At 26.6% G+C, this 25,176-nt stretch overlaps 2 protein-coding genes across 2 annotated transcripts in view; both read right to left on the bottom strand.

The window, feature by feature from the left end:
• The window catches only part of LOC129990614 (immediate early response 3-interacting protein 1-like), a 231,976-nt gene that overhangs the window by 182,307 nt on the left and 24,493 nt on the right, over positions 1-25,176 (bottom strand). The window lies entirely within an intron of this gene.
• Positions 1-25,176, bottom strand: part of LOC129990520 (C-myc promoter-binding protein-like) — a 53,934-nt gene that overhangs the window by 23,741 nt on the left and 5,017 nt on the right. The window contains exons 3-26 of the mRNA XM_056098163.1: positions 24,788-24,974; positions 24,484-24,540; positions 24,126-24,195; positions 19,214-19,383; positions 17,332-17,564; positions 17,175-17,241; positions 16,116-16,171; positions 15,828-15,972; positions 15,649-15,742; positions 15,459-15,540; positions 15,333-15,375; positions 13,584-13,724; positions 12,064-12,205; positions 11,184-11,596; positions 8,856-8,896; positions 8,606-8,750; positions 7,651-7,779; positions 7,282-7,558; positions 6,287-6,436; positions 5,416-5,559; positions 1,893-2,948; positions 1,437-1,640; positions 447-648; positions 152-203 (exon numbers count right to left, since the gene is read on the bottom strand). Coding sequence (XP_055954138.1) covers positions 152-203; positions 447-648; positions 1,437-1,640; positions 1,893-2,948; positions 5,416-5,559; positions 6,287-6,436; positions 7,282-7,558; positions 7,651-7,779; positions 8,606-8,750; positions 8,856-8,896; positions 11,184-11,596; positions 12,064-12,205; positions 13,584-13,724; positions 15,333-15,375; positions 15,459-15,540; positions 15,649-15,742; positions 15,828-15,972; positions 16,116-16,171; positions 17,175-17,241; positions 17,332-17,564; positions 19,214-19,383; positions 24,126-24,195; positions 24,484-24,540; positions 24,788-24,974 — 4,300 coding nt within the window. The remainder of the gene's footprint in view (positions 1-151; positions 204-446; positions 649-1,436; positions 1,641-1,892; positions 2,949-5,415; positions 5,560-6,286; positions 6,437-7,281; positions 7,559-7,650; positions 7,780-8,605; positions 8,751-8,855; positions 8,897-11,183; positions 11,597-12,063; positions 12,206-13,583; positions 13,725-15,332; positions 15,376-15,458; positions 15,541-15,648; positions 15,743-15,827; positions 15,973-16,115; positions 16,172-17,174; positions 17,242-17,331; positions 17,565-19,213; positions 19,384-24,125; positions 24,196-24,483; positions 24,541-24,787; positions 24,975-25,176) is intronic.

Here is a 25,176-nt window from a genome sequence, read left to right on the forward strand (position 1 = left end):
CGAATTTCTCAGATTTTTCCAGATTGATAAAATACCCTGAATTCTTGATTCTGTCGCCACCCTGAATTATCTTCTTTCAAGGATAAATAATTTATCAAAATCTAAGTACAATAATGAGCAAAACTTATTACTCAAAAAAATCATTACTTACTTCAATAAATATAGACAGAAGAGGGACAAGTTTTGCTTTACAAAAAGTGCATCTAGAAATATGAAAAATGATTATTTAAGAAATTTTAAGATAAAGTGGATAACATATCCAGTAAAGATATAATATCATCAATAGTGAAGTGAGTGGGAAGTAATTTTTTTAATCTTTGTACATTGACAATTTTAAAAAGAATTTTATCAAAAATAAAGGGCAGATTTAATTCACCCATAAATTTATTACACATAATCAATATACTTATATACATATTGTTAGTTTTAAATCGATAAGAACTCACTGTGTATTTAAGTTGGATTCATCAGCACTCCATCCTTCCATGATTTCTTCATCATACAACAGGGAGGAACAAGTGAAGCAACGTGAACAAGTGGTCATAGTTATGTCAATTGCAATTTTTTGAGTACCAGAACCATCATTAGAAGCCAAGTTTTGTTTTTCAAACATCTCAAATACTTGTGATGAAAAAACAGGAGCACTAACTATATATATATATAAAAAAATAAGGATAATAATTCTCTGAGCAATATTTTGCAAGAATTTAATTTATATATAACTTTGCAAATGAACATTCATTGAAAACTACTAATATGGAAAAATTCTTCATTATTTAAGAAAAGTTAAATATATGCTTTAACAGTTATGATTCTAGTTACATTTTCAACTGATTTAAAATTTCATAATAATATAATTATTGAACTAAATTACGGTACTAAAAATAAATTTTATTTTATATATTTTGTATTCACTATTAAAAATTGTATTTACATGTGCTTAGTTTGGCATATAAATATAAAATTAAATCTATTACAGTATGTTGCATAACAACTTTTGAGAGTAATATAATCATTGAACTAAGTTACGGTACTGATGAAAAATTTTATTTTATATATTTTGTATTCACTACTGAAAATTATATTTACATATGTGTAGTTTGGAATATAAATATAAAATTAAACCTATTACAATATGTTGCATAACAACTTACTTAAAATACACAATTATTTTTATAAAAATGCAACATCAGAATGTTCTTCAACATTTTATGTAAACTGCTAAGTTTTAAAATGCATATTTCAGACTTGGCTAATTTTTACAGACTTCTGAATATTATCAAATTTTGATATTGCTTTCAATTATACGTAACTAGAATCAATATAACCTATCAAGATTTAAAAATAATAAGTGTAGTCTGAATAGTCTCTCTCTTTTTTAATATCTGTTTTTCCAAACAACATTCAGTCTTTAAATTAATGCAAAACAAACCTACCAACATGAGGTAAGCTTCCTCTATGGTCAAATCTGCCAGGTGTTCTCTCTCTTCCATGGTCAGGAGTGAATACAGAACAGCTAATATCATTCAAATTTGCACAATCCATGCTGATTCGATAGCCATCATATGTTAATCCTCCTAGTTCACCATCATCATATAAGATTAAGTCTATGTCGTGTTGAGAAGAAGAGGAGAAGGCATCTGAAATATCAAAGGTAGTAAAAAAAGTCATTTTCAGGATGGGGGAAAAAATAAAATACTAATTGGTTTCAGCAATATTAAGAAAAGCTTTAAGTATTCAAATATGTGCATTTGGGATTAAATTAATAAAAAAAAAATATTAAATGAAAAATATTTGAAACATGAGAAATTTTGAAATGAAATTTTTGTATATTTAAAATAAATTAAATTCCCAAATCACAATTTTACATGAATTAGGGGAAATTAACTTACTTTTAGTGGGAGTATTGGTTGCTGATAAGGAGCTTCTGAATTCATTTAGTTTGGAAGAAACTGATGTAACTGCAGACTTTAAGCTATCAAAAAGAACCTCTGAATGTCTCCCAGTCAGACGAGAAATTCCAAAAGGAGAACCAGTCAAATCACTTTCTGAGGAGTGAGATACTTTAGGAGAAATGGGTAAAGTTGATGACCTGGACATAGACTTATTGCCAACATCATCAGAACTTAATTTGGCCAAGCCTTCTTTTCGAGGCTTTAATTTGGGTACAGAGTTCCTGGCACCACTGTGAAAAGTTGAACTCCGAGCCACTTTATTACCTTGCTTTCTTCGGAATGATTCACGATACACATTGCCAAAAGTTGTAGTGATGTTAGATGCCACTCGAGGTATAGCACTATTGGCAAAATCCCAATTTAGCCAAGCTTCTTTAATAGGTGTAAAAGTAGATGACAAAAAGTCTTGGGATGAAGTAGAAAGATTTTCATCTGTATTCTTGTCATCTGCAGCACTGGAAGTAGATCCATCTTCAGAAGAAAGGCTAGAAATTACACTGTGCTTTGATTCCTCAGATATCTTGCGTTGTTTCTCTATTGGAATACAAGGAGACTTCGGCCGTAACAGTTTTATAGCATGTAATGTTCCAGGAACATCTTGTTCAGTTTCAGGCTCCTCATCACAACGTGTTAAACCACAATTTTTTGAGACCTTCTCCTTGTCTTCTCTTTTTTTATCAAACAAACCTTTCTTAAGTGGGGACTCAATCCACTTAGCAAGGGGTTCACAGGGGTCTTTAGCAGCTCGAATTTTACGAATGATCTGAGCATCATTTCCAAAACTATAAGATCTGAAAAATGGTGTTTTTAATGTACTTTCTTCAGTTACTTCATTCAGAGGTTTATTAGGAGACCGCAAGTAACAAGATGAATGGCAATTGCAATCACCAGCACTCTTGTGGCGTTTCCGAGTTTCTGGTTCCCAATCAGAAATCCGTATCTCATCTACCAAGGATGTTCTGCTTGTCATTAGAATGCCAGCACTGCTATCAACTAGAAGAGTTTTAACAATGCATTAATTCAATATCAAATTTTCATTAACATTTAATTTAATGTAATGCATATCTGCAAATATATTGTGAAGTATAAATGGGATGAAATCTTAAAAGTATCAAATTCATATACATATATACAGAAAAGCATACACAATAAATTCTTATTCTATTCAGTTCAAGAGATATTGTTAAAAAATGCTCGATTTCATTACTATTAAGTATTTATTAGTAGAGCCATCATTAAAAAAAAGGAACACCTCTGTATCTTTCTTATTTATTATTGTACCTTCACAAATTTGGTGTCAATGGAAATGACACAATGGTATAGGTTTGTTGATATGAACAAACTGATTATCTGAGTTAATTAACTACTTCAAAAAATTCCTATTATAGAAATCCAGATTTTTTTGTTTTAGTTATTCAATTTAGCAAGTGTTCTTATGTAAGTGTATTAAATTTCACTCTAAAATTTGCAGTAGTTCTTGAGATATACATAATTTTGTTAGTTGAAAACTCCACCCCAAAAAACGCCAATTCACCAGGGACCATATATTAAGTAAATCTCAGCCTGTTAATACCAAAATTAGACTTTTATTGCATTTGTATTCCAGAAAATACCAAGGAGCAAACAATATGACTCAGATTTATTCTTAATAGAAGTATGCTTTTTCTTTTTTTTAAAAATATAAATATATTTTCCTTTTATTTAAACATTGAAGCATTTCCATTACTTTTGAAATCATTTCATCATTGTTAGTTGATCACATTATAAGAAATCAATATATATCTTCATCTTTATGACAAATGAAATATGTTGGTTAACCCAATTTTTTTCTTTAAAAAGTCAATGATTGGTAAGATGCAAATATTGTAAAGACATTTTAAGCCAATGAAATTAACGGTATTAATTAAAAGCAAGGACAATTATTTTCAGGTAGAAACGATTGTTAATCAGAAAATTTATTTTTACTACTGTAAAAATGACAGAGAGATGGACATTCTTTGATGGACAGAGATGGAGATTTTACTATGCAAAGGCTAATACAATCTGTATAAGCCATGGCATGTAATAGCTTCAATATATACAAATGAAGACAAGCATTTTATCATGCTATAATATGTTGATCTAGAAATAAAAAAAACAATATTTTTTCATACACATAACTGCAAAGGGGATATTTCATAATTCTAAGAGAATTATTTTAAGGTAATAATTTTTTATTCTCCACCTAATTAAAGAAATTTATAAATGGTTGCTCAATATTCAGTTATTAGAAGTGTGTGTATATACACACACACGCAACATATATATATATATATATATATATATATATATATATATATATATATATATATATATATATAAACCAGCAGTACCCGCACAGCGTGTCTTTGTGGCATAACATCTAAGAGAGAAAATTAGCTTTTGACTTAAGTCTAGCCTCCACCCGATATGACATGGGAATGTCATGCGGGATCAAAAAGATATTTAGAAATAATCCAAAATAAGTGCAAAACAATTTTTTTATAGCACTTATTCAGAAATATTTAGGGCTAAGCTTTGATATACAGTCATTTGGCACCCTGCGAGATAGGCAATTTTTCGGTGGCGCTTTATTTGGTTACATTGCTGCTTTTTTTTTATGTTACTTTATTTTGATCTTTCCTTTTCATTTCCCTTGATTTTTTCTTGCTGCATATACTTCTTCTGCTTACTTTCATTACTTTCGATTAAATTTTTTCGTATGTATTTCATTTTACTGCATTTATTGACTTTTTTTTCTATATTTCCATTAATTTGTTGCAGCGTTTCTCTGAACCTTTAGATTGGAAACATTATTGGTGTAGTTCATGCCACATTCAGCCATTTCGCTAAAATTTGGCGATAAACTTTTTGGGTGAAAATGTATATCAATACTGTTCCATATTTAGACTGTTAAAATGGTTTCAATTTTCCCTTGTAAACAACACATGCCTTTTGATTCATCTTTCCATTTTAAAGCTAGGCTAAGCTCTGATATACAATCATTCTGCGCCTTGTGATATTAGCAATTTTTCAGTGTCATTTTGTTACTGTTACCCTATTGCTGCCGTTCTCTCCACATTTCGCCATTTCGCTAAAATTTCGTGATATTTTTGTGTGTGTGTGTGTGGTGAAAATGACTGTATATCAAAGGTATTCCTAAAGCTGAACAATATGGACAGATTATAGACATTGATCCTATTGAAACCAAGGCATCATTTCTGTAATCCACACATGGATCGAAATTCAGAGTGGTGTACTCCTTTTCAGACCAAATATCAGGAACGTTTGTTCTTTCACTTCTCCTGTGTTCCAAATTTAAGTGTCTTTCTTTGTCAGCAGACAGACGAGATTCATTCTGCCTCTGTAATTCAATTGCAGTGCAATTTAAAGTGAGACGGTTACTTCGCTCAGCAGAAATGGGGGGGGGGGGAGAATTCACCTGCACATTCCTGAAGTTGAGAAAGGCTGCCAATACTTGATGCTGAACTTTTGACAATGCTTCCAACACGACTTCTGAAATCATCTGAAGCAGAAAAATCTATTTCTTGGAATTTTAATCTTCGTGCAACGGGACACTTCACACCTAGAAACAATACAAAGGAAATTATTTCCATAGTTTTTTTATAAATTGTCACTGAAAATTTTTTCCAATCATAATGACTTAGGAAGATATTTTAACTACTAATAGTACAGGAAAATTGCACCTATGATATTCATCACTAAATTACAACGAGAATCTCCTTGCACTCTAAAATCTTTTTGAATGTAATATTTATAAAAATTTATATGCATATAAATAGGCTTCTCATAAGAAACCAGCAATTTGTTTTATTTTTTTAAAGAAAAACATTTATAGTGATTTATTATTCAGTTATCTGTTATATTTAACCAAATATACATTTTAAAATTAGTTGAACGATAAGCACTTACTGTAATCTAAATTGAATTAAACTTAATCAAATTAAAAAATAATCTAAATTTTGCCCCAATTTCAGACTAAATTAAGAGTGACTAAATTAAAAGTGACTAAATTAAAAGTTGTATTCTACTAAAAACATTAGTAAATTTTCATTCTGTTACAGCATCAAAATTTTATTTATATATTAATACATTTCCTGTGCATTGTTTCTATAATACAATATTTTGTTTCTTTTGCAGAAATTAATACTCTCAGCTCATTAAAAATTAAATAAACAGCTAATTTTGAAATTGGTTGATCAACCTAATTCATTATTATCAATAGCAAAATAAATGAATGTTAAAGGCATTTTACACACGAAATGATGACAAAGAAATTAAGATATATTTACCAACACATTTTTGATTATCACAGTCAGAAGTTGGTGGTGGTTCCGAGTTTAATTTTTTAATGCCATTGTCTGTTTCAATCTCAGAAACAGGAGATGGTTTTATGCCATCAACATGATTCATAGAGCTATAACCACGATCTGATAGTTCATCTAAACAAAAAATACACTAATGTAAAAACATATGTCAGAATTAGAAACTTTTTCTGACACAGATATGAATATTTCAGCAATTTTTTTTCAATAAAATATATTTATGGATTGCTGTAATTTAAATAAATAATTCACAAGAAAAACAAACAAACACTTACTGAATAGAGTTCTAAAAAATATCAGCATATTAACTACATAACACTTCTATATAGTTAATATTCTGATATTTTTTATACTGAATTTTTATGCTTTAATTGCATTTCATTCAGAATGCAATATATATTTTTTTAACAATTTCTTCAACCAGTAATACAAAACTTTTCTTCATGCGGTTTGAAGGGAAGGACAACAGTCTTGATATAAATATTTACAAAGGCTGTATGTTTTCAGATATGGTACTTTCTCTATGCTTTTGTAATTCTGAATTCAAATTTAATTTCACCAAAATAAGGGTGGTGGAAGCTAATATGTTTTAACTTTTTATCAAGTCATATACAGAAATATTGAATAAATTTTGAATTAAATAAAAATAGCATGGTTTTTAAAGTAAAATTAGAATTTTTATCGGAAAAGAAAAATGTGCCTAAAAAAGAATTCTGGAGTACTTGCTTAAGTCACATACTTAAAAAGTAAAATCATTAAAAGGTGAAAAATGCAGTTTTTAAAATAATATGAATAAATAATATAATATCAAATAGTTTGGGTCATTTAATTTTTTTACGAAATAAAAATTATTAATTATAATTTTGATCAATTAAAACAGAAAAGGTATAAAACACTGTTTATTTTCACTGCAAATAGTGCATTAATTTTTACTAAATTATTGAATACATGATACAAATTACCTGAATTATTTTGATCATCAGAGAGTTTGATTAGTTCTGGCACAAATTCAGCAGGATTGCCAATTCTCACAACAGTTATATCATCAGGATTGCTACTTTCCGTACTTGTCCTACTCAAGCGATCCAATTCACTTTCTGAACACAGTGATAGTGAACGTCTTGCTTTGTTTTTCAAACCTTGCCTGAATTGAGCAATGCCCATTATTACATTTCGCAGCCTGTTCCACATAAGAGTACTACTAGTATCAGCAGCTGGCCATTTGCTTTCTAATACTGCCTAGAAAATGAAAAAATTTTAAAACAAAACTGAACAGAAACATTTAATTCTTGTATATATATACTTCAATATACTTTTTAAAAAGATCTTACTTTGTTATAATAACCATAAGTAATAGCATTTGGCTGCACACCATGACGCTTCATTTCAAATAATACTTTAACTGCTAAAGTAGGCTGACTATATAAACCACACAGCAACATAAGAACACGGTAACATACCTAATAATAAAATGTAAAAGAAAAAATTGAACAAATAATCTAAACTGGCTTTGAAATACAAAATGGATAAGTTATACATAATTTAAAATGGTCAATTATTTATTTAATTAAAAAATATTTTGGAAATTAAAATAACTGCTAAATACAATTACAAGATAATAATGCAGACAGGAAGAGAAATATAAATTTACCCGAATGTTTTATATTTAAAATTTCTATGTATTAATAGCCCATAAAGGTGCATAAAATATAAAATTGTAGATTGTAGCAATTTTAACAAGATCAAAGTTCCTTAAAAGTTTTTTTTTTTTTTTACCACAATGAAATATTAGAATTTATTGCTAGTTTGCAACAATTTTAATACTGATAATAAAAACTCTTATTTGTGGATTATATTTTTAAAGTAGAGCAAACATTCATTAGTTTGACTTTGTTAAAGTTTAAAGTAAGGTTCCAAAGAACATGAATTTGATAAAAAAAGACATGCATGAATTACACAATATTTTACAATAAAAAGAATATGCATATTTGATTGACAGTTGTTCAGTGATCTAAAAAAAATCATTAAAAAATTAAATTGTAGGTAAATCCCAGCAAGAAAATATAGTACAAAATGAGCAACAATCCGTAATTTTTATAATTTTCAAAAAATTTCAAAAAAAAAAAGTTAAATAAATAAAAAAAATGTATTATTAAAAGTATCATTATTTAAGATAGGAGGAAATTGCTCTGAGCTTTCGAATTCTTAATAGCAATTGTTTTAATCTCAGAGTTCACAAATGTAATTATTGTACATGAGAAAAAAAAAAAGTTTATTTCTACAAACCTCATCTGGTTGACAAATTTTATATTTCTGTATCTGCACTAGAACATCAAAAGCCAATCTAAGAGCATTACTTTTAGATGGCGAGCTTTTGGCAAAGGAGGGCAGATGGATAAACCATAAACTGACACAATACCCAACTAGGCACCTGCAATTGTTTTTCTTAATGAACATATCAAATTATAATATATGAAATAAAATGCACTAAAATGATATGCTAAAAAATAATAGCTACAAGTTTAAAAAAAATTACTTTGCCCACATCACAGGAGTTTCAGAATGTTTTCTGGCTATCTAAAATTAGAAATGTATAATTAGAAAACAATACATATTATTGTAATTTAAAATAGCCCTGCTTCATTTTAGAACTTATACGAAGTGTAAACATGCATGATAAGATGCTTCAATTAAAAAATTATTTTCAACATAAAAGAATATTTCTAAGGATTTCAAAAGATTTGGTAAAAAAGAAGAAGAAAAAAGTTTATAAATAGAAAAGAACATTTCATATATTGTTTTAAAAGAGATGAACTGAATTGCATTAAAATAGCTAGATTCTTTAAGAAAGCATGTGCTCCAAATTACACAGAAAGTAGGGATGGTAAGATAAATTTAGTTAAATATTCTTATTTACTTCTTTCAAAAGATAGCAATAAAAAAGAAGTACAAAATTCTTGCATATTAAAATCAACTGTGTTATTGTATTTATTTGTGAGAAAAGCACAGAAATATCACTTCATTTTTCACCATAGTCATTTCTTAGAGTGTAATAGTGTCATTTTTTTTTTAATTTAATATATTTTTCAAGTCATAACACATTACATTGCTTTTACCCATTTGCTATGGCAATATTTCATTGAAAGAGTTTTACATTACTACAATATAATAATTATTATATTCCTTTGGTAACATTTTAATATTCAATTGCAACACAGTCACTGATCAAATATGATGAAATTAATAAAAAGTGTAACTTGTCTAAAAACCTATATAAACTGACATTAAACCAATATCAAATTCCATTACAATTTTACTATACTGAAGTAAATACAATTACAATCAATTTCATAGTTTAAATTACAGAGGACCCACTCTTACTTAAGAAAAAAAATGTAAGGTTTTTATTAAAGAATATTCAAAAATTATAAAATTACATACTTTAGAATGTAAATAATAAATTTAAATAATATTCTTTCATACTTCATTTTCAAATACATCATAACTTTCTTGCTTAATACTTCTAAATGCTTATGTAAAGGGCGCTGAGGAGATTTGTAATGCTCTTCTTCAATTAATAAGATAAAATTTGCAACTAAAGAGTGGGTTTCGATGTGCAAAGTGCCTATATTATAAATCATCACAGCAACAACTAAATGCTGATTACACATACACTAGAAAAGGGTGCTGACTTCAATAATATAATTTAGTTGAAATTCAATAATATAATTTAATTAATTCCATAAGAATCTCTTGACCTTACTTTACACCAGGGCTTGGCAGAATGAAAAGTAAAATACAAAAATCAAATATAAATTCAGAAATCTTTATATTTAAACAAATGAAATGGAAACAATGTATCATTAAAATATTTTAAATTTACAATTAAATAACTTTATTAAAGTTTCAATTTCTAAAAATTATTTGATTATGCATAGCACTGACAAACTCTATTATCTTCTGTCATTTCAACTAGTCTGTTTGCAGATTCTGCAGAGCCCTGACTCATAGTTTACACTTATCTAATTGACTATTTATATATCATCACAATAATGATTTTTTTTAATTTGACAATTACATATATTTATTTTAATATAAAAATATTGTGGCCTAATTTGCAATTTTTTTAAATTTTTGTTATTATAACTGGAATTGAAAACAAAGTAACAGCAAGCAATAACCCACAGGAAGAAAAAAGAGAAGACTATGTATTCAAAAGCAGCATTTTGTACAAAAAAGATTAAAAATAAATATTTTAGAGATATTAATTTAGTATTGGTTATTCTATATAAAAGAATATTATAATTTTCTTATCACATAAAATAAAATAGCTTCAGGCATCAGAAATTGTATAAGCTACAAAACTAAATAATTTAAAATGAAATTTCTTTTACAATTTGGAATATCAATTTGAACATATTCATTTTTTGCACAAATTTTAACTAACAATGAAAAAATCAACATTAAATCTACATATGATTCATATTTTGGGACATAAACTGCTTTTATAAAATAATATTACAAAAAAAAAAGGTGTGTATGTGTTTTAAAAGGTAAACAGGCACATCATTAATTACATACTTGAAAGTACAATTTGCAATAGCAATTCTGAAATTTATAAAATGGAAATTTTATTTTGCATAAATGATACCTATTTATTCATATTCAACTTTTCTTTAAATAAATGCATAATTTAGATAACAAGTATTTAATTTATCACTACTATCTACTTTAAATAATTAATTTATTATTATTATCCTTGCATCAACTAAATTTTAAGAACTTTTATGGCAGGAAAAAAAATTATTATTCACCAACTAATATCAAATTGAAGGCTACTAATGCTATGAGATGGTCTAATCACCTTCTGAGCACTTCTAATTTCTTGCTTGCTTCTTCGAGCCATTGGACTATTTGGCATAGGACTAGCTTGAGCAATTAGATTCAGAAGAGACTTGGCAGGATTTTTATGGAACAACTGTGGTTTCAGTACACCAAATTGTTTATACCTGTACTCTAGCCCAACAGGTAAACCAACAGGTTCTGGAGGAGCTACAAACACAGTTCGATCACTAGTTTGAGATTCATCAATTTCTAAAAATTTGGAATCACTACTGTCAGATGAATCAATTTTTTCAGTGCATTCATCAAAAAATGCTAAACTGGCATCTTTATCAGAAACAAATGAACGTTCTTCAATAAAACGTATAAACATCTGAGTTTTCATTACTAAAGAGAAAAATCTTCCATATGCTTTGTCTCGGCTTCTTAAAAAACCTGGAAAGAAAGAAAGAAAGACCTACAATGGTTTGAAATTGAAAAAATCAAAGTAATAATAAATTTTTATAATAAAAATTTTTAAAAATGTACAGAGGAAGAGTTTCACATTTATTTAGATAAAAAAAAAACTATTTGTATAAAATTTAATATAATTTTTATAACTGTTATTTGAAAATTATGAAAGCAAAAAAGAAATAAGAAGTAAAGAAGAATAACAAAGTCCCAATTGATATGATGAAAAATAAATTATCCATACAAAGTACTTTACACTAATATTAAATATTTTACATAAGTATTATTTACTCTTCTGACAAAAATTTAAAAATATTCATCAAGGTACTAAGAATAAACGTAATTCAAAATAAATGATTATCTGCGGTTATAAAAAAAGTTGTATTTAAAAAATTAAGAATATAAAGGAGAACATTAAAATGACATTTTTTCAAAAACAACAAAAATGTTACCAGTTAAATCAAATAATGAATTGGGATCTGTAGTCCCAATTGTTGGAGCAGTTGTAATGGGTAGAAGATATTGGCGATAGCCTTTAAGAATGGAAGCCATAAAACGCAAAAAAGCCTCTTGAATTTCCAACTCAAGTTGCCGCTGAAAATAAACAATTTAAACAATTTTTCATAAATTATAATTTTTTAGAAAATCATAATTGGGAAAAAACAAAGCAGTTGTACAGGTAACTGATTTAAATTTATAAGAATAATTTAAATCAACAATTTTTTATTCAAATTCATTCAATACAGCACACTACCTCAAATAACTAAGAACAAGACAAATTTATATAGTATTGGGTTTAATCCATATAAGTTGTTGAAAACATACATAAATATTTTTGGGACAAAAATTGCATTTTGTAATTTAGAATGCAGATACATTACCTATTCCAGTCATAAAAATCATGTTAATAATCAGTCATAATATTTGAAAAATGTGTTATTGGACTCTTTGGAATGAAAGTTAACAAATGGAAAGTGAACAGTTCAATAATTTAAATTGAATTCCTCATTCCATTTCAGTAAATTTGTTTCTTATTACATAAGAAGTGTAAATTATTTATAATCATTATCGAAGATCATTTGCATACTTTATAAAAGAGATACAAATTTATTGGTTTCATGACTGGAAATGTTAAAAATGTAAAAATTACTTATTATATTAAAAAAGTAAGCTTTTAAATCAAATGCCCTGCGAAACATTTCTTAAACCAATACTGAGAAAACAGTATATTAACTTGAGTGAATATTCATATTTCCCAAAAGTCAGAGCCAACTTTTGGTAAAAATTTACAAAGAGTTTTTAGTTATAAATTTTCAAATTGTTGTAGTGACAGATTGAATTAAAAGTATAAATACATTACTTAGCAGGTGTTAAAAAATTTCTTCCTTTTGGAATAGTACTCTCAATTTGTAAGGAAATAATGAAATGAGAGTTAAAAAACAAGTTTTTAATTGTTTTAATAAAGTAAATGCAGATATAATTAATATTCTGTCTAAAATTCATAGCATTATTGAAAGAAATAGAAAGAGGGAAAAAAAAAAAAAAAACATTCTTTTGAAAAATAGCGAAAAAGGATCAAAGAACAGAAAAATTCAAAATACAATGAAAAGAAGGATGAAATTTGACAATTCTAATCTTTAGCAAAGTTTTTTTTTTTTTTGTAAAAAGGTAATATAAAGTTTCTTTTAAGGGGGAGGGGGTCATACACAAAGAAAAGACTTAAACTTGTTAATTTCATGGTTGGAGAAAATTGAAACAGGCAACAATCCATTTCAGTGAAAACTTCATCAATGGGAGACTTACTAGCATATAACAATTTATTTGATGGGGGGGGGATATAAAAATGTCAATTTATTTTTCACTTCACTTTATTTTCTATGCTTTAAAATCATAATCAATTTAAGAAGAATTTCTAGCTAGGAGGGAAAATGAAACACACATAAAAATAGGCCAGTTTGTTTCTTCAACTTACTTCATTTTTCTTAGCTTTAAAATCATAATCAATTTGAGCAGAATTGCTAGCTAAGAGTAAGGATGAATTTGATGAGCAGCGAGTTGACACAAGTTTACCATACAATGTTTGCAGTGTGTTCCTCAGTATACGTGCAGGACGCTATAAAACCATAAGGAAATTTAAAGATTGATAAATAAAAAAACACGCAGATAAACTACTACCTATTAATCAACATAAGATTTAAAAAAAGAATGACCAATCAGATATTATAAACAAATGAATTAAGAAATTGAATAGCAATTTAAAAATTTTATTTGTGTAAATTCATTGTTTCATTTTGATTGTTAAGATCATTATATTACTTCTATAAAATTTATATAAAAAGCAATTAATTCTGCAGTTTTTTTTGAAAAAACATTCTGGAAGTTGGGGGAAAGGAAAAAAAAGCCTCTTAATATAATGCATTTATGATGGCATGCAAATTATTTCAGTGAATATTTACAGTATATAAGTATTTCCTAAATTGTAATTCGATTAATATAGCACATTTTTTTCGTCAAAAAAGAGATGATTATCAAATTTTTAAAGTGAGTTATCAATTAAATAAAAAAAGTTGGATTTGGATCAGAAAATGAGCAAAATTAATTAGAATTTAAATTAAATTAAGCGATATTGGTACATTTTAGATAAAAATACATAGCAACTTTAACATAACTGTTTCTTTCAAATGCGAATTTCTCTGTCCATAATATTCACAAACACTCAAATAAAAATTAATTACTAAAAACATTTTGTAAATAATAGTAATACACTAACAGATAAAAATATAATGCCAAATTAAAAAAAAAATGTTAAAAGAAAATATTTGCAAAAATCTTCAATTGAAGTGACAATATTATGAATAAGCATACATATAAAATAAAAATTACAGACCTCAGTTCACTAACTTTTGCTATAATTCAATATTAAAAACCTCATAATTAATTTTTATTGATGCTTAGTTTATTTGCAAAGTAATAAATCTGCAATTTAAAGATTAAAAAAAGTTGTCACTGTCATAAAAAGTCACGATGGCTAGAAATAATAACAGAAGTTAGGAATTTGCACCTGATAAGGATGTAAATCAAAGGAGCAAGAATATTTTTAACTAAGTCCAGCATTACAGATGGTTGTAGACAATTATATACATATTGATGTAATTTATTTCCAGTTCCTCTAGCTAAATTCATAGCATTCCAAATAATCTATAAATATTAAAATGAAAAAGGAATTTAAAAAAATTATTTTAGTTTTGAGAAATGAAATCTAAAAATACTTTTTGTTAAATTTAATTAATTTATTCTGCAATTTTGTCCCTGAGTGTTTCTACTGCTTGCCCCAACTAATTACACATAGTTATAGTAAAAGGAATTTTTCATAGACAAAAACTTGCAGAATTAAAAATGATAAAAGAGCATATAACAATGATCTTTAAATGTTTCTCAACTATTTGCCTAAAAAAGTTGAAGCAGAATTGTAGGTCAGTTTTTACTTTATTAATTCAAAACACATGTGCAAAGTAATAGAGCTGTAATAAAACTATTGTGGTACGTTAAACTTAAAAACTCAAGATTTCAATTAAAGCAAAAACAAAAATTCTCATTTGTGTGCAGGAGAATTTTTTTTAAAAACAGAAATGACTTATTATTAATTATTATAAAGAATAAAAATATTGCATATAAAAGTATTGAATATTTAAAAATTCGTTCAAAAAATACAAGAGCTTACCTTTGGAAATAACTTTGTATTAAGGTGTCTTTTTTCTTCCGAACTAAAAGTATAATAATAAATAATATTAATATAAAACCTATTATATACAAATTTACACTTAAATACCAGAAATATAACACTCACATCAGAAATGTATTAGTATCAAGATCAATGCATGTGACATCATGAGGAGGATCATACAAATCAAAGTATCTAGAATCAACCCCTAAAACAAAGAACAAATTGTTTAAATAAACATATCAGAGAAATTTTGCAAATTTTCTTAATCTGATAAAGACTTAATATTTTGCTTTAAATTAAATACCAAACTTACCAACTAAAAATGGCACCGGAGCACATAAGACATCTGATAAACCAAGAGGGCAAAGAGGTATGTAGGGGCATTGCCAATGAAATGGAAATATTAACTGTATAGGGGAAAAAATTAATAAGTAAACAAACATTTAGAAATTGAAAATAAGTATAAATAAAAGAGTAAACAGAAGAGCCTACATTGACAACAGCTTCAGCAACACTTGTGAGCACATCTGGTCTAAGTGAATGAAAAAGAATCTTTTGTTCGGTGAGGGCAAAAAGGAGAATTTTAAGGCAGTTATCTGGTCCCAAGTTCTTTAACAGTTGAATAAATGATGCACCGCTATAGAAGAAAAGTAATTTTATTTTCTTAAAATACTGTTATTTGTTTCAAATAATTAAATAATTTTTACTGTATGTGGGACACTAAATTTCAGATTATTTTAGATATAAAATTTTAAAAATTAATATGATGTGACAACTTACGTCAGGGGAAGTTGAGTATCACCAGGTTGTGCAAGTGTAATGGTATAATCAGCTAGCTGAATAAAAATTAATATCAGTTAATATATAATTGTTTCTGCTAACAGTTTCAGTTTCTTAAAAAAAAATAAAAACTCAAAAAAAATAATTGTAAAATTATTTAAAAAGATATTTACCTATATATCAATAATATGTTAGATTTTTCAAAATAATTATTTTCCTCAGTACTTAAATTCAAAGATTCAATAACTACTGAGGAACATATTTTTGGGTTTTCTGACAAATCAAATATTATAACTCAACCGCTCAACATAACCCCATAAATAATCACAAAATTGCAGAATCATTAATTTTTTTTTATGTATTTCTTCTTTCCAAATTAGAAGATTTTATTTCTAATGCATAAAAGTTTAGACTGCATTGCCAACTGTCTCTTTTGATCTTTAGCCTCTACTCAAGGAGTACTCTACTTTATTTACAAGTCATGGATCAGCAATATATTTTTTAAATTGTCACTGAGACTTTTCTGGCTAGTTATTAAGAAAATAATAAAAGATGGATTCAGTGAAAAATTCACCTTTACCAAGATTGTTACATATATACTTAATATTAATTTCAAATGCATTTAGATATGAATTATAAGTGATATTTTATAACCAGATGAGAACAGAAATATAAGAACTAAAAAACTTTAATTTCCTATGCAAGAACTAAAAAATTCTAACATCCTACTCAGTTGGCAAATACATATATTAAATATTTAATGCCACTAGATATGTAAACCAATGCATAAATTTAAAATATGCTACAATAAATGTGAAATATTTAAATTTATCATAAAATATTTCATACTGAGGCATAAGGAAAACAGCAAAGTTACTGATTTTGATAAATGAACAACGTGATCAATCACAAGAAAATACTGTCAAACCCAATTCTGATTTTTGTGTTCAGGGTTTAATAATTAATGATGAATTTCTTTTTTAATTTTAAGTCATCTTTTATTTGTTATAGAAAGAAAATTTAAAAAAAAACCTTTGGTGTAAATATATAGATCTTTACCTGAATTAAAATCCTAGGTCTTTGTACAGATGGGAAAGGAACTTCAAGCATAAAATGAGAAATAATTCTGTAAAAAAGTATTAAGTTAAAATATTTCATTTGAGTTCATTTATTTTTTTATGCATATTGCTGAATTAATTATTTTATCTTACAATACCTTTCTAAAGGAACTTTGTGGGGACCTGAAATGGACATGCGATGCAAGTATCGAAGAAATTTTTCAAATGTGTCGAAGAATGGCCATCTAGATAACAAGCATATAGATTTATTTGTTTGTAAACATTTCTTTTTCTTGTCTTCTTCAGTTACATAATTTAAATGGGATTTCATGGCCTTATTCAGCTTTAGTTCAGGAAAGAGTTCATAAAAGGTTACAGCAGCACCATAGACCTAAATATCAAACAAAGAAATTAGAAAAAGAATTTCACCATTATTTTTAATTGAGTTATATCTATAGCTAAAAATAAAATAGGTATAAATACTGTTATAAAAAAAGAAATTAGATACTTGAGTCATAGATAAATGTAACTAGTGAACATTTTAGCTATGATTAACATATCTTTAGAGGGTTCTTGTTTATCTTTAGAGGTCTTTTACTATCAATCCCTGATCGCAATTAAACATGACATGTCTAGGGATTAATTGCTGCTCTGTAGTTAATACACAAGTACTTAAAATTAGCACTAAAAACTTACTTAACAGAGCTACAAGAAATATCAATAAGATTTGCAAAAACACAAATTTTTTTTGTAGTCATCAGGTTTTTCAGATCAATTTTTTTCATTTCTTCATACAATAACACTTCTTTAATGCTTTGCAGCATGGGTTATTAAAAAAAAAAAATTTAATTATAATGAAAATACACACTGAATAGTTTAATTTGGTGATCTAAACATAGATTCTATACTAATCTTTTTATAAATAAATTTACTCTTTGTGGCTAAAAGGTGTTTACTTGTAAATACTGCTTGTTTAGAACAATTAATTTGTAAAAAATCTTCAAAGTTAATTACATAAATTCTTATGATGGTAATAAAAATTATAAATATCTCAATAAATATTTTCATTAATATTCTAAATAATTCAAAACATTTAATAATTAAAAATAATTAATTTTTTGTAGAAGATACATAAATTAAATATATGTAAATAAAAAATGTAAAAACCCAAAATTAATACAAATCTTAACTAAAAATTAAAATTTAACTGATATGCAAATATATATTATTTATGCTATTTGAATTACAATATTAATTTAAATTAAATATTAAAATATCTATTAATATTTAAAATTTAAAAAAAAATTATGAAACCTAAAAATGTTATTTTGAATGGAAAAGCTTGCAACAAATAGCACTGTTTATTTACTTCACCCATAAAGAGATATTGCCTGTTTTTAACAATAAACATGTTTTTTGCAGAAAATTACATTTTTCTTGCTACATAAATATTTGAGATGTTTGAAAAGATGTTATTTTCCAATAATTTTTCAGTTTCCAGAAAGAAAAATACTGAAAAAAAATAATCAACATCCATTATTGTGACCTCTGTACTGGAAAGAATTAATATAAAATATGAAGAAAAAAATCAATAAGAATTTCAAAATTTATCTTAAAATTAGAAAAAAATAGTGATATGGAAATGTGGCACGCACCAAAAATATTATTACTCTGAACTAATAATTTATGACTGAACTATCAATCTCGTGTGTATAACAAGTTACTGTATAAATATTATTTATAACATATAGTTGTCTAATCCTTCAGGTTCATTTCACAACAAATAAATGATATACAATGACAGATGGTAATCATATATTACAATATATTTATTTTCCACACTGTTATGAAAATTTAATACAATCACACAGAATTATACAAAAGGATTTAAAAAAATATTTTTCTTGTAATATAGTACTGTTTTTCAAAATTCATTAAAACTGCTTCAGTGTTTAACAACATTTCATGCTTCTCGTTTTAAAATGAAAAGAATAGAGCAGTACAGAAATTTTAACAAATGCAATTAAGCTGATATCTTACCTTTTCAGCTGAATAAGAAGTAAGAACAAATGTAGAAAATACTGGTTTGGGTTGCTGGGCTTTTTTTGGCCAGCATTCTATATTTGCTCCCATAGGTAAACAAAAAAGAGGAACTGAAGGAGGTAGAGCGAAATTTTCATAATCATCAAGCGGAAATCTGCCCAGAATACCTATCAGGAAAGAAAATCCAAATGTTCCATAGTATAAATATATATATACATTTCAATAAGATGGAAATGCACAAATGATATCAGAAGACTTTCACTTTAAATAATATTTCTTAGAAGAAATACTAGCAATAATAAGAGTTAGGAGTGCTTCTTCTACTTTTTCATATACTTAAATTATAAATGCCATACTATAAAAGAATATCACCTTCAGTTTGGGACAGAAATAATTATATACAACAAATATGCCCCCAAATATATATATGGTTAACATCAATTAGTATCTCATATGAATATTTAAAATTGCTTTTTCCATAAATATATTTTTTTTTAAATTTTTCCATAGAGTAATTTTGATTCTTTTTGAGAATAACTTGCCAAAACCCTTTTTTGATTATTTTTACTTGTTTTTTTAAAATGTAAAACATTCTTAATGCTAGTACTAGAGCCAAGCTTGCCCCCCCCCCATGCTTAAAACAAATCATTTTCAATTTAAATTCCAATAGCATGAAACTGATAAATATTTTTAAAATTTCTTCAGAATGTAATAGTAATGCACATTTAATCAAACATAATTTTGAAATATTAATTTTTTGTTTTTGTTTACATACATACCAAGGTACTGCAAAAGAAACAGAATAAATAAAAATGCATATATAATATTTTCATTCAATAAAAGTCATGCTGGCAAATTAAAACTAACTTTGTAACATACAGTATTCTATTGTTTATTTTATATGTGAATGAAAAAAAAATACTAAATACAGAAGTAATTCTGCCATTAGACAGACTTTTCCAAAATTTGGAACAGATTTACATTTTTAGTGCAAAGAATACATACTAAATTTCGGCTATCTAGTTCTTTGTATTACGTTATTAAATTCAAATGAACACAAGCAATCTAATCATTTACATATCTTGTTTCAAGTATGATAAAAAGAATATATATATATAATGATGAATTTTCAGTCATCTAAACTCATTATATTTTCAATTATGATCACACACAGTCAAAGTTCGCTTTTGATTAGTTTTTACGTATATGAAAAACAATAAAGAAATGGAAATGAGTGAAGAGATGGAATAAATGAGTGGCATGTTAAGTTAAAAATGTGTACCTATATTTAATTGATTAAAAAAAAGGACCTCATAATGTACGTTGCCTATGGCTGCAAGATACCAAAGTAACTTACCCTAAAATAAAATACAGTATATGAATTTTATATTTTTAAGACCAAAATAATCTTTTACTTTAAGAATCAATTGTTATAATGTATTTTTTAACCATACAAAATGGCACATGAAAATTATAATGTTTAGAAACTAAAAATTGTATACTGAATTAATTCCATACATCTTTTATTTATTATAAAGGGAATGTGCAACAAGAAGTTATAGAATGTTTAAGAAAATAAATTTTATTTTCCTATATATTTTTTTTAATTCTTATTTCTCTTAAGTAGAATATTTAATGCTATAACAAATAAATAAGAGAAATTTTAATAATGGTGAAAAAATTATCAATTTTTACTACTATTTACAACTTTTAGAAATTATGTAAGAATAAAAAAAATATCAATCAATTATATTAACTTGCTTTCTTTGATATAATTCCGATTAATTTTAAACTTTTTCATAATATAGCAACACACACACAAAGAATTTTTTTTTTTTTTTTTTGCCCGCCCTATGAGAACAAATGAGAAAAGGGGAAATATTGATAAGTTTAAAAAAACTTTCATTCAAATCTGCTGAGCATATATGAGACATTCAAAATCCATTGCAAAGATAGATGTCTTCTCATTTACAAACATAATAAACAATAGTAATTTTTTTTAAAAAATTTTAACCATTAAATCTATACTATTAATAATGATGAATGTATGTGTATATGTTTGCAATCTACAGGTCAGCTACCAAATTTGAAACATATAAACTGTAGAGAATAGGAATGAGCAATTTGAAGCAGGTTTTTCTTTTTGAAATTTTAATCAAAAATTAAGCTGAATTTTTTTTAAAAAAAAGGTAAATACTGAAAATGAATTTTACACTATTAAAAAAAAATGCTTTTTTAATAATACCAATTTAATGCTTAAGGGCATTTTCGTTGAATTTTAGCAATTTTTTTTCCCCAAATTTTCCAAATTTCTAACAAATTAATTAGCCTTGAAATTCAAGCCTTTTTTTTTTCTTTTTTTTTTTTTTTTTTGTTTAATCATATACTTTTCTTCTAGTGCTGAAAGCTAAAAAAGAAGTATTTTGCTTGATATCTGTAAAGTTTACATGACAAATAAAAAAGTAAAGTCATAATACAGCAAAATTTACATGACAAATGAACCAGATACTCTCCCTACTGTACTTTCCCTAACTCCAAAACTATATTTTTTTGCTGTTACACCAGAGTCTAATTATTATGCAGTACATAATTTCTCCTCCATAGTCACAACAAAAAATTTTTTTTTGTTTATCTCAAATCTTGAAATCTACACTGAGGTATCCTTAAGGAAGCATTAAGCATACCTCCATAAACAAGTTAGAAATATTGTATATACTGTGCAGTTACAATCAGGAACAGTGACAACAATTGAGGTCCTTACACACTGACGAAACAACTTTGGTTAACTTTTACTTTTAATTAAATCTCTTATACGTAACTTAATGTTTATGAAAACTCCAAGAAGATATTTTTAAGCATCAGTTTATGACAGATATCAAAGCCATGCTTTTTATAGTTGATCTCTGTTCTGTTCATTGTGTATACTAATAGATTCAAACTCGATGTCATTGTATCAAAATTTTGATATTTATAGTAGTTCCTATAGAAAAAGTCATGCATATAATAAAAAGAAGACAATTAAAATAAAAAAGCTTAAATGTCAAACTATTTGGCTCAATCATACACATGGAGTTATGGCTAAATGATTTATGTAAAAACAAAAATAACCAATATTCAAGTTAAAGTAGCTGGTGCGGAATAAAAAAAGTGAAATTATAATATCAGGAATGTAAGGTTACTGAAAGCTTTGTTTTTAATAGTCCTACAATGACATGGAGTTTGAATCTATTAGTATACACAATGAACAGAACAGAAATCAACTAAAATCATGGCTTTGGTATCTTTCATAAACTGATGCTTAAAAATATCTTCGAGTTATCATAAACATTAATTTATGTATAAGAGATTTAATTAAAAGTAAAAGTTATCCATTTTTTCAGCAAACCAGCTTGTTTCCTATGGTGGCTGATAAAATTTGTTGAGGAGAAAATTATAAATGCTAAGTTATGAATATGACATTTAATTTCACACAACTAATACTCCCAGTAAATTAGTAGACTGCCAAAGATGGACAGTAAATAATAAAAGAATATTACATATACAAAAAAAATTAGCCTTTCTAATTTTTTGAAGGGTAGGAATACCCTCATATTTCACAGATGAGACACTAGATACATATGACTATATTTTTATTTATAAGTTAAAACTATTCATTTAAAAAATACATAAACCAGTTTAAAAAGCAAAGTCCACCAATCATTTTGATATATAGTAAACTCCTGAGTATCCACTTTGCGACTATACAGCCTACTTTCCTTTTATTGTAATTAAATGAGAAAGCAAAGGTATTGAAAGCATGCGTCTGCTACAATCCTCCTATGTGTCAAGTACAAAATACAAGTTATGACATGAAGAGAGCAGCTCATTGTTTCTTCAGTGTGTAATGAACCTCAATTGTTGTCACTGTTCCAGATTGTAACTGCACAGTACAAACAATATTTCTAACTTGTTTATTGAGGTATGCTTAATGCTTCCTTAAGGATACCTCAGTGTAGATTTCAAAATTTGCGATAAACAAAAAAAAAATGTAGCGACTAGGAAGGAGAAATTAAGTGCTGTATTATTTTTTTGATTAGATTCTGGCGTAACAGCAAAAAAAATATAGCTTTGGAGTTAGGAAAAGTACAGTGGGGAGAGTATGAAAAAAAAATCGAGTAGAAATTGAAAAGTGGTGACTTGCAAAAACTAGTAAAAGCAGAATAAAAGTAAGAAAAGTCATGATTAAAAATAAGTAGTGAGAAAATATGCATTATAACAATGAGTTTCAGTATAAAAATGTTGTCTTCTTGTATTGGTGGACAAAGAAATGAGTTCATAGAACTCCAGCCATGTGACTTTTTTGCTATCCGGCCTGCCCTTCCACCACATTAGGCCAGATACTTGCGATTGTACTCTATTGCAATAGTATATATTATATATACATATATACATGTACATATATTGCCGCATTGAAAAGAAGCAATCGACTCTCCATAGCCAAATGGTCATCACATTGGTCTCATAATCAAGAGATCGCGAGTTCAAATCCCGCTAGCGAAAATGCAATTCACAGTTTGTGTAAATATTCAATTCTTTGATTTTATGTTTTCCTTTATTTCGTGTTCCAGAAGATTCTGGAACTTTCCCTGCTAGTATAAAAGCCAAAGATCTCTCAGTCATGGTGTTCTGAGTTGAGTTAATAAATTGGTTTAGCTCTACATTTACTGTGCGTCATTGAGTTTCATACTAAAGTACCTATATGACAATATTTAGTAAAAACATTTGAACTTAATGACTTATAATCTTATTTATTAATGTACAACTTTATATTATTTTGATTATAAATTATGTTCATTTTAAATTGGTCACTGGATTTACACCAAACAAATTTAACGTTTCAAATTTTAAGCTGCATATCAAAACTTCTTACCAGGTTTATAAGATAGAAGATCTGGTCTGTTCATTGACTTTTTGTAACATAAGAAAACATCTGAACCGACCTAAAATAGAATAAATTATTATTATAAAATTAAATATTTCAGTTGTCAACAGAATAATATTGATACCAAGTAACAGAATTTACATTTTAACACGGAATATTGAAACAAGAAAATTAAATAGGAATAGGCAATTTTCAACCACATGGCAATCAAGATCATAAAAAAACACTAAATAATATATGTAATAATTATAATTCTATATATTTAGACAAGTAAAAATTTCAGTTATATTTTAAATTTGAAAAGTCCCCCCCCCAAATGAAATACATAGAAAATATATATACTTACCACCCCCTTATTTAAATTTTTATCTATTTTACAAAATGCATGAGGTGGATTTTCTCCCTGAAAGAAATTAATGTAATAGCATGAGTATATACATTTTAAGAAACTTAAAATGAAAAATATATGCTCACAAAATGAAATGAAGTTGATTTGTTATGAAAAAAAAAAATGTACAAAAATATATATGCATAAAATCATACAGTAAAGCAAGTACATATATATAAATTTCAAAATTTAATCAGATTTGAGCATTAGTATAATTTCTAAAAGATAAAAAGCTTTACATAATTTCAATACAAATCATTACCTTGTTGGCAAGAATGATGCAAATATCTGTGACAACAAGTTGATTGCATGGAGCATTCTCATGTGCTCTTCGATATGTAATAAATGTTTTTGAGCCACTATTGTTCACATTAGCTGAACGGCCATACGGTGTAGTTAAAACTACCTCACTATCTGCCATAATTTTTTCTTTACCATCGTACAAAACCCTAGAGAGATTTTTAAAAAAGCTTTAGACAATTATTCATGCTATTTTAAACATTTTTATCAAAATAAATACAATATGCTTAAAACAACAACATAGGGAAATATTAAATTTATATAATAAACTATATAACACATTCTGCAGCCAATTTTTTTCTTATGCTTTTCTACCTCTAATTTAGAAATTCATGAATACAGTAATAAAGA

This window comes from Argiope bruennichi, chromosome 2 (genome assembly GCF_947563725.1).
Source record: "Argiope bruennichi chromosome 2, qqArgBrue1.1, whole genome shotgun sequence".
NCBI classification, from domain to species: domain Eukaryota; kingdom Metazoa; phylum Arthropoda; class Arachnida; order Araneae; family Araneidae; genus Argiope; species Argiope bruennichi.